Source organism: Melanaphis sacchari, unplaced genomic scaffold (assembly GCF_002803265.2).
Source record: "Melanaphis sacchari strain LSU unplaced genomic scaffold, SCAv2.0 Contig263_pilon_pilon, whole genome shotgun sequence".
Taxonomy (NCBI): domain Eukaryota; kingdom Metazoa; phylum Arthropoda; class Insecta; order Hemiptera; family Aphididae; genus Melanaphis; species Melanaphis sacchari.
This window is the reverse complement of record NW_020271137.1, coordinates 1,748-13,570: the sequence shown is the minus strand read 5'-3', so window position 1 is coordinate 13,570 and position 11,823 is coordinate 1,748. Positions and strand designations below refer to the sequence as shown.

Sequence of the window (11,823 nt, the reverse complement as noted above, 5' to 3'; positions counted from 1 at the left end):
GTACACAAAACCCGGAGAACAGATGAGAATGCAGTAAGGCAGTTTGTTTACCGTCATTATACTTGAGCTTAACATGCATTGAAGCTGTCCATTTTATAACCACGGGGCGCTTTACCTGGTTTAAGAGAGTCAGCAGCATTACTATAGGCTGTCTTTGGTCAATAACATATATATAAAATATTTTTATATATCAGTAAAGCCAGCTGGGCTTATACGGACATGCACACATTAATTTTTGAAAATTAAATATTATTTGTTTTCAGCACATCAATAAAAACAAGAGCCGTTTTCACCTGAGTCACATTACCAGCACTATTTATTATCGGTTAAAGAAACAAATCATCAGGCCGATGGTTATTAGTACAGCCAAACTATTTTACACGGCTGATATGAATAATCGACAGAGGTTGACAATATTGTAGCAGACATAAGTTTTCAGTTTTGCAACGACTGTGATATTGGTTCATTTGTTAGCACGTTGCCGGATCAGTAAGAGGTTAAATTGTTATGTTCGTCATAGGTTTATAAGTGAATATGTTACGTTCGCAATGAGACAGTTTAACACGACAATTTACCATATGAGAATATTCTGAACATTTTTATTATATAAAATAAATATGATATGGGGTAATAATAGAACAGCTGTTATATCAGGCTGTTCCGTCAGAGTCATTTCACGTGCTGAAAATTGTAATTGATAGATTAATGATTGTTATATTGTATAGTTGTGTGAGGTAGTGAGTTGATTCTGTTGCCGACAGTATAAAGACGACTATAGACCTCTTTCATATTTGCGCGAAGTTTATGACTGTAGTCGATAGGTTATAAAATAAATGAGCCCGCTACTACGACAGTACACAAAGAACAATACCCAACGCGTACAATTTCATTGTCGGTCGGTTTTACCATTTAAAATCACACTGACCACAGCCCGCTTATAATGTTACAATAATGGATTTCTTTCAATATCGTTACCCACTAAGGAATGTTGATTTAATACCGGTCGGTCTGTTGTCCATTCAACCATCAATTCTGATCATTGAATAAAAAAACTGACAATGTAATACAATATGTTTCCCAAAATAAAATAGAAATCTATTGTAGTAATTGAATACCTGCATTCCCAAGTGCCTCGCATAGTCGTTTCCACCTGCCCTGTGTCACATGGATGTATCAATCATATTTATTTAAATCCTATACCTTTAGGTATGTATATTGTTATATAAATGAAAATTCAATGAATTTTTAAGAGGTTAAATAAATGATTTTTTTGGTGGTCAAATTATTTTGTCGTGGGTAGCTATTTATCACGGATAATAATATCTGGTTGTATAATCAATATTTAATTTCTGTCATTTTCAAAAGAAACAACTGTTATTGTGAATTATCAATACATGACTGGGGCCGTCAAGTCGCCTAATATTAAATCACTTTTACCTGTACATCCAAATAATATTTGATCGTATATAAAAAAAAGTAGGATTTTTCGGATATATACAAGGAAATAATGAATTGCAGGATACACTAACAGTCATATCATGTTTTATCGATTAGATAAACTGACAGTTATTTGTTATTTGCGTTATTTTTTAGAATTGTCAAGATTATTAATTTATATTATTAAATGTTTATTTATTTTGCATTAAAAAATGTACTAACAAAGTAATAATTTGTTCAAAGGGATTCTTAATTATAGTAATTGTATAAAAAAATTAAAAAAGCGGGTAATCCTTTATATATTTTTTATTTGAAAATAAACTTTAACTCCCTCTAACTACCAAAAACACCTACTATACATATTATTATAACTAAATTATAGAATTAAGAAATAATATTTGTATTTAATACTTTTATTGAAAATATCACAACTAATATATTATCAATAAATGACCTTGCTATCTAATAATAAATTTAATATCAAATGTACTAGTTTTAATTAACTGACCGATTAAATTAATCAATAAAATAAAAAAAGTAAAATTCAATGTATGTGTTGAATGGTAGATGTTTGAAGCTTAATGTAATATAATACCAACAATTGAGTACATTAAGTCTGATATAAAAATAAAGTTTATCACAAAAAGCGATATTACCGTTTGCATACAAATAATATAAATTTATTTTTCTATTTTTTTTTTTTTGTTGTTAAAATTACAGTCCTCTCTTTTCATACCTTGATAGCACGTCGGTGATACAAGCTTTCACAGTTTAAATATAAACAGTATTAATTTAAAATAACAATATTACATTGTCTGTAAATTTTAATTATCGATAAATTTTAGAACAGCGTTTCTTAACTTGTGGTCCGTGGCCCCCTGGGGGTCCGTAATACTTAAGTCGGGGTCCGCGGCAGCCGTACCAGTTACCACCTAACTTAAGTTAATACGTGACATGAGTGCATTATAACAATATTTTTGGATTATTATTTTTGTTTCATTTAAAATTATAATCTTTTATTATCTGTCACGGCGGGTCAATATAAAATTGTTATTATAATTTTGGTTATGATAAATTGATATGTTTGTAAAAAAAGGTATTCGATAAAAAATTGGTATGGGGGTCCGCGATTTCTAAAAATATTTCATCGGGGTTCGTGTTCTACAAAAGGTTAAGAACCGTTGCTTTAGAACATTAATAATTGAATATTAAGTAATGAATAATGTTGCAATATTCCGAATTTACTCAGTTTTACTCGGGTTAAGATTTCCACTTTTAAAAGGGTGAATTATTATGTACTCTATTTGTAGTTAACTAAATCCATCTATGAATCATTCATTTTGAGAACGTATACCAAATTTCATATAAATTATTTAGTTTAAATTGAAGATTGTGTTAACCAATCCAAGTGATCAGTTTCATTATATAATTTTATCTACAGTATTGTGATTTAAAATATATCTATTTACGTTTTTACGGAAATTGTTATTATAAGTGTTAATTACGTATTTAAAAAAAAGATATGAAGAGAGATCATTGTTTAAACGTATTTTAAATGATATATTGGTAGTTATACGAAAAAATGACAGCATAGCCGTTGCAGGTGCATTATAATGTTACAATAATGGATTTTTTTCAATATCGTTACCCACTAAGGAATGTTAACTTAATACCGGTCGGTCTATTGTCCATTCAACCACCAAATCTGAAAATCGAATAAAGGAACTGCTGTTAACATAATACATTTTTCCTTTTTACAATCTACTGTAATAATTGAAAACCTACATTCCCAAGTGTATACAAAATCGTTTCCTCCTGTGTCATTTCGATAATAGAATGATGCCTAACACATAAAATCGAACACGGTTTCTTTTTTGATTATCGTCAATTATGTGCGAGTTTAACGGCAGATGTTCTTTAGCTTCTTTTAAAAGATTAATGTCATATATTCTATACAATATAGAATAGGTTTTATTATAAATAAAACATAATTTTGACAGTTTGTACCACAAAGGGTAGTTTGTGAAAATTCTATTCAGATGGATTGTGCACCTACAATATATAAAACACAATGTTTAAAACTTATTGCTCATATAAAGACGAAGTATAAAAGATGACCGTATATATAAAGGACCCAAAACTATCTGGTTGTATTGACAACATTTTATTTTTGTCAGTTTCAATGGAACCAAATGTCATTATAGATGATCAATACACGACCGGTGCCATCATGTCGCCTTCCATTAAATCACAAACGTGGTGGTGGGAACCATTACTACCACTACCATGCACCAATCAATGATCAGGCAGCCTATAAATTAACTCACAGAGAGCATATCGTATTAGTGTGCATTCTCTGTTCCAGTTTACCAGCGCTTCAGTCTTCTGTACACGTTTCTCTCGTCCATATAAATACTTGCATTTCGCTCTCACTGTTAGTTTGACAACTTACTTTTATTTCTTATATCCAACTTAAATTTACCAAAAAGCTATACCATGATGTCCGTAGTAGTATTGACAATTATTATTATTACAAGTATCGGTGCCGGAGCCAACTTTCGAGCAAATGAGGATATGCTTAGATGTAAGTACATATATTAATTTTCTAATTTTTTGTTAGAATGGAATTGTATTATTATTCTTGTTATTATTTACGAGAAGATGTCACAATTATAAAATCTATTAATGAAGTATTCTGATAAATATATTGATATTGCGAATTATATTTATTGTTTTTTTGTGTTTCATCACTTTTTGAAAAACAAATTAAAGTTAAATTTTAAACATTAATATTTTTTTTGATAGTAAAACGAATTTATTTGTATAAACGATATATTCATACAGAAAAATATTATTTTTAATATTTTTTCAAAACGATTTTAGAAATGAAATGTTTATAAAAGGTTTTCATCACGGTGTCGAGGTGTTTTTAAATGCCTTTAAAACATTTATAAATATTTTAAATAAAATTTTTTTTTTATATGTAATTGTCATCTTTTCATAATATTATATATTCATTGCTGTATTATTCATATTACTGTATTATTGTAGTACCTACTTATTTATGTTGTGTCCACATATGAATGAGGGGTGGGAATTTGTTATAAGAATGTCTTTATGTTTTTTGTATTATAAGTCATGTAAAAACAAATAAAGTAGATTATTTTCTCAGATTCACTATAAATGATAATTCATTAATTGTTAGTTGCCATACTTAATATAAAGGTACCTAATGTAAATGTTTCTTGTCTAGAATGTAAGAATTCTAGATTGAAGATTTTGAATGGCGATTAACATTAAATATTTTAATACTAAAATAAAATGACACTCACATCAGTCCTGTTTTTACAGAATTGTTTTTTTTATTTTTGATTAGTTTTTATCGGACAGATATAATCCTATACTGAGTTTTTCAATAAATTAACCAACTTATTACCTGTTAATAGTTTAATTATTATTACTATTATGCTCCCACTAAGTATAATAAATAGGTATATTATAACATTATTATAATATTTGTATCCTACCGATGATTCGTTGGTTGAATTAAATATTTTAACATCCTTACTGAGTTTCTCAATAAATTAACAAACTAATTACCTGTATGTATCATGTATTTTAGTCTCTCTCCGTATTTTGGACAGCTGCCCGTCACTTAAAGCTGCGGAATATCAAGTTATGGCAACAGATTCAGTTACAACATTAAACGGTGGTTGTGCCTACATCAATTATGATTCTGGTGACATTATTAAGCAATCATTCAACTTGCGATTAGGTGGTTTCCAAAAAAACAATCAACGTTGCCGTGATCAGGAGGGTACGTATAAAAATTTTAAATTCGCTAAAATGCAGTATTCTGCGTTATGATCGAAATTAGAAAAGCTTTTTCCGTTAAATAGCAGAAAAATACGTAGTTATATGAATTATTTGATAAACAATTTATATATTATTTAGGCGATATCAAATTTCCTAACATACCCTAAATTTTTCGTAACATATTACATACATTAAACAGCTAAAAATTATAATGTCACATTTGTTATTGTCGTTTTTTATTAATTTTAATTATTTAAACAGAATTAATTATAAATATAATTAACACAGATAAGAATGTATGAATGGGCTCGTTCTATTTAAAATTAAATTAATACATATCAATAAAATATTCTTATTATTTATACACTTAATGCACATTGAGTGCAGAGGATAATAAGTTGACGCAATGGCGGTTTGAGTTATATATTTTTTTTTGATGCCACTAATATATCACTCTCCCCTCCCTTAATAATACAAATTTAACTTCATGGTAATACCTATAGTTTAAAAAAATGAAAATTGTGGGTTTGCATACATTTGCTCATGTGTGTAAATTTATGTATACAAGTAATTACTTTGAGGTGATGTTTAACATTGCCTCCCGCTGAAATTTTGGCGTTTGTTTATGTAATAATTATTTCGTGCATATCTTAAAGGATAAACATTATTTTTGATAATAAACACATGATTATATAAATACATGACAATAACATTAATATACAATATAATTAATCATAATTCATATTATTAAACTTCATAAAAATATTTTATTTAAATAAAATTATAAATACGTTAAAACTTATTAGCGAAATATGTACTATTGGTGAGATAAGAAGTATTCTCATTGAGTATTATTTACTATAAAGTTTTAGGTAAGGCACTGCCACTAAATAAACGATTCACATAAAAAATTATGTCAATATAAAGAAACTTATACTTTATAATATATGTAAAATTAAAAAAATATATAATTCAAAATATGTACTTTTTTACTATTTATAAATTTTGGTTTCTAATTATTTTTCAAGATATAAAAAAAATATTTAAACAACATTATCAGGATTTAAACTAAAATTCTAATATTAATGATAATGCTTCGTTTATTTCATTTGTTTTTAACCCACAACTTTTTTTAACCAAACGTCAAAGACATTCAATAGTTTAAGTATTTTATTTCATTCAGAAATTATAAATTATCTGTGATAAATGATGAAAAAGTGTACGGATAAGAATATAATTTAGTCTACTAACACAAAACTTTCATAACAAACCACATTAATTGAGTTCTTTTATATTGTTTTGTTGTCAACAACACATTATTTAGGTTTGGAATATTTTAATTTTTTCTGTGTGACGAAATCACTTTTGCTGACAAAAGACATTATCCAAGGACGTATGTACATGAAATTGTATGATACATCTGTTAAAAACCCGGGAGAACAAGATTACAAATGTGCAGTAAGTATATTTAATTAATAATTGATTTAAAAATCAGATTGATTATCCAATTTTTAAATTTCTTATATCCAATTAAACTTTGTCTTGTATTAACTTATTTTTATTCATCGCAGTTATACGAGACACTCAATGAAACTACCAACACTTTCCGGATGGCTATTAGCAGGAACGCTACATGTGATGGCTTATTAGATATGATTTCCCATCCACAGTTGACAATAAATTATTTTAATAATGGATCCATATTACTTTTGTTTAATTTGAACGAATCTGACTTGTTGGAAACATCGACGAAGGCTGAAATGACAACTACTGAGTCATTAACAACAGTTGCCAAACAGAACGAGACATGGGACAACTTCTTTTCAAAATTTGTAAAACGACCAATATTTTTGGTTCCATTTGTAAAATCTTCCACCCAGAGTTCGGCGATTCAAATAAGCAGTAAGAGGTTAGTCTTGTTGCGAAAACGCTTCATCACTTATATAATTTAATTATAAATATAGTATTGTAAAATTTATTGAACATATATGACAGTTGCTTGTCTAACAATAATGTTATTTGATGGGAGAGAGCTTATTAAATTTACCCCTGAGTAATATTCAAATTTAATATATCATATATAATTGGATATATTATTCGAACATTTATGTTAATTGTTTCATATTGTTGATGTAATTTAAAAAATATTATAGAATTTTAGAAATGATGATTTAATAATAATATTATTTTTATTATTCTTTTCCATTATTTTTCTTTACTAGGGTGTGTTGCATGGAAACTTTCCTGTAAGCAGTAATCGTGATAGGTATTGAATAATTAATTTTAGAAGCCTGAAATTAAAGTGTCTATATACATGTAAATACAATGTCATATTTGTACAAAGATTTAAAAAGAAAATATTTATTTTACTTTAAAATGTAATAACAAAAAATTATAATCGCAAGTATAAATTTTTATAGAATTTATTGTTCCAATAAAATTTTATTTTATAAGCGAAAAAAAAGTTATTCCCATTAAAAATATTTTTAGACATTCTCCTTGTATTATTAAGCATCAAAATCTTTTTACTATTATTTTTTAATGTTTTTACTTAAACTATTATTTAAAATTACAAATATTGTTGAAATAATCCATCACAGATATCACCAAATATACATATATATAGAAACTGACAGAAATAATTTTAAAATCTATTCATTTACATAGGTTCCTACTATTACATATCATATGATAATGATTACGACCAGTTAATCAAATAAAAAGCGATTTCATTAACCAATTAAATTAAATACTTTTTTTTGGATTATATGATGTGTTGAGAAGGAGAAAAAAACTGAAGAAAATGAAATTTGATAGAATACTTAATGACATGAAAATAGCTTGTATAGTTGTGTGAGTAAAAGAGAATTGGATATGTAGAATAAAATAGTATACCCTGTATTGTTGACAGGATAGCAAGTAAAAAGACGACTTATAAAGTAGGACCTCTTTCATAATACAAAACAATGCCCATGACTGTAGTCAGATAATGATTTTAAATAGTAAAATAAATAAAACAAATGAAATTATGCACATGATTAGGTATTATTCATTTGATAATAAATGTAGATATTTTTAATATCACGATTCAAAAGTTGACGTTTAAACAAGTAGTTGAAAAAAAATATGTAATTCTTAAATAATATGGGTTGTGAACTAACGTCGTTCGCGGTAGATGTATAATTGGTATAACTATAATCGATACTAAAAAAATTCATTGAATGCACCGAAGTTTTTATCATTTATCTAATCAATTGTTATTTTTTTTTCGGTTTATAAAAAAGAGTACAACGAAATGCCTTACCTTACAACAGTGGCGGAAATGGCGGACGTGGTACAATCATGTCCTATAGTTCCAAGGATAGAAATGGATTACGTCAGCCTATTGTAATTGACAATATGCAAATAAGACGCAGGCGCTCAGTATCAAATGTTAAATCGTCGTCCAAAACTGATGTTATAGTTTTGGCAGGCAGTAATCCTTTCGCCTTAATTCTTGCTAATCGTGTACATAATAATACAACAGGTTCTATAAAGCCACTTGGCCTGTGGGAACAAATCAAAAGATTATTTTAAGATTAATTAGTTTTATTTTTTAAGTATCTTTAGCAAATCAGCATGTTAAGATTGTATATATTATGCTTTGTATAATTTTTTTTTTTTAATTTAAGAATAAAACGTATCTTGTATAAACAAAATCAATATTTTATTTATTTTTTTAGTGGGTATACACTCAGAACATTTATTAATTTTCTCTAGCGATATTAAAACTTAACAAGTAGGTTCTGTTTATATTGATGATAAAAATGAGACAATGTCAATCTCATTTAGTTCTAGGTGCTTTTGAGTGGAGCTACTTTTTGTACATGGCATTTTTTTTTTTAATGTTTAGAGATTACTAGAATAACTCAATTTTCATTTATAGTAAACTTTTAATTTTTTAAATCACTTAGTAGTTTTTATAGTTTAAATTATAATTGGATATCATATAAAACTTTTTAATAATTCTCAATTTTTAAAAAAAATACTCGCAATAAAATATTTTTTTTTAATATTATTTTTAAGCAAAGAGAAACTATTTTTACACTAACTATTCATTGTAAGTGTAAGGAGCTAATTTATAACATTATATGTTTATTAAAAATAAATATAATAATATATAGCCCTAAATTTTCATTTAAATATAAATACTTATGTGTTCACTATAGAACATTTTTGAACATTTGAACTAAAAATAATTATAAATTCAATAAAAATATTTACATGTGCAAATATTTTTTATTACCATCAAATTAAGAAAATATACTTATTCAAACATTGTTAGAAAATGTGAAAATATTTTTCATTAAAAAATGCAGTTATATTGTTATATACTTATGCAATCAATGTTTAACAAATAATTTGTTTATTATCTTGATATATTAATTTTTTTTAAAATTTACATATTGGTACCTACAACGTATTTTTAATTTAATAAGAAGTTTTTAGAATATGACATAAGACTCAAGCACAACATTATGACGTTTTAATACAATGGTTATCAAACTACTTCATTATTAAAATATTATATTAGAATTTGAATGATACAATTATATATTATATATTACTTTTTACTTAATATACTATTGTAGTTTTAATCACACTGAACTATGTTTTCAAAGTTTTTTTCTCGTGTATGGGTACCTACTTTAAATTATTACATTACAAAAGAAATTAATCATTAGAAATATTTAAGTTGTCTACTTCTTTTATTAATGACTCAAGGATTTCTAAATTGAATAACAATTAAAACAAATATTTAGGAAGCATCAAAGTGACTAGACCATCTTGTATTACTTAATAACTTTAGTATACTTAGTTGATTTTTACTATTTTTTCTAATTTTTCAGTTAAAATTTTCTAATGATATTTAGAACCACTAAGCAATTTATAACTTTTGATTAAATAAAAAAAAAACTCATTGCTTTAATGTAACAATCTACTCTATGCCCATCAACAATATGTAATGAGTGAGCAGTGCCTGATATATAGACACCTAAATTGTTAGGTTGACAATTGTAGGTCATTTGGTAAGTAGGTACTACTTATATGTACTATTTAATTTTATATAAAATTATCTTTAAATATTTTTTAAAATTCACATTAAGGCTGTTCTTCCTGAATTTTCACCAGTGGGTGATCTTGAATATTAATTTTGTTTTAACATTTAATAGTTGTAATGTTCGATATGCACAGCCATGTCAGCTATTTGATACCTAAAAAGATTCTCTCATATAATTCATAATTGAGGTATGTGAGTTGTTTGAGTTGTAGGATCTCGGACATCAGACCCTAGTATCAATAGTAGTAAAAAAAAATTTCATTTTTAATTCTCTGATGTATAAATCAAATTATGTACTTGGAAAGCTTTGGCCTATGCCACTAATTAAATACTGTATTTTGCATCAAAGTCCATTTCTTAAAAATTATAAATTAAATACAAACCATGAATATTTTGATCAAGGTAAAATATATTTAACTAAATCTGAAAATTGTATTTTGATCGATTGAACTACCACTCACTAAAAATATTGTATTTGAGGAAATTGAAAAAAATATTAACTGGGTTACAAATATTGACTGTTTAATTGATTTTCATTTTTTAGTGTACAATCTAGTGATTATTAAACAATTTCTTTACTAAAATATTATATTATAATTTAAATGATACAACTTATATACATATTACTTTTTACTTTATGTACTATTGTAGTTTTTATCACACTGAACTATGTTGTCAAAGTTTTTTTCTCATGTATGGGTACCTACTTTAAATTATTACATTACAAAAGAAATTACTTATTAGAAATATTTAAGTTGTCTACTTCTTTTATTAAAAGCTTTTTAAAATTAACCAATGCTGAGCATAATAATTGGAAAATAATTGAAGCATTTATATTTATATTATTTAGGAATATGGCAGGCCCGAATTTAGTGAATAATGGGCCCTGTGGCAAATTATTGAAATGAGCCCATTACGGCACCAAAAATTTAACATAATAAATAACCTAAAATATTTTTAAGTGTTTAGGTATATTAAAAGTAAAAAAACAACAATTTTAAATATGACACAAAATATTATATTTAAAATTTCAATAAGTTATTTTTATATTTAATCAAATTATAATCTCTAAATTAAACAACTCATTTTTTATTTATGTCATGTTTATAAAGATTAAATTTTTTGACCATAAGTGAATATCATTATCTGGCTGGTGATAAATAAAAAGTACTGAGATACATAGTTATATGTGTTTGTCAATTTAACTTATTCAGTTACAAATTATTCTAGAATCATTATATGTGTTTCTACTCAAAATATCAACAGTTTTATTGCACCGTTCTAATATAAGTGACTAGACCATCTTGTATTACCTTATTATTTTAGTACACTTAGTTGATAACTAATATTTTTTTTATTTTTTAGCTATAGTACACTTTTAAATTAAGTTTTTATTGGATATAATGAATGAGCTTTTTAATAATTATCAATGTTTTAAAAAATACTTCCATTTTTTTTTTCAATTTTAA

At 26.1% G+C, this 11,823-nt stretch overlaps 1 protein-coding gene across 1 annotated transcript; it reads left to right on the top strand.

Annotated features, from left to right (window-relative positions):
* Positions 1-7,010: 7,010 nt before the first annotated feature.
* LOC112595266 lies at positions 7,011-8,829 on the top strand. The gene is made up of 2 exons (XM_025340407.1): positions 7,011-7,162; positions 8,538-8,829. The coding sequence occupies exons 1-2, from the start codon at positions 7,014-7,016 to the stop codon at positions 8,827-8,829; spliced, it is 441 nt and encodes a 146-aa protein (XP_025196192.1). The 5' UTR covers positions 7,011-7,013.
* Positions 8,830-11,823: the final 2,994 nt, after the last annotated feature.

Bases quoted from the DNA above. Each gene is read 5' to 3' on its own strand.
- LOC112595266 (XM_025340407.1), top strand. From the start codon at position 7,014: ATGACAACTACTGAGTCATTAACAACAGTTGCCAAACAGAACGAGACA. The intron at 7,163-8,537 runs GTTAGTCTTGTT...TTTATAAAAAAG, and splicing joins ATTCAAATAAGCAGTAAGAG to AGTACAACGAAATGCCTTAC.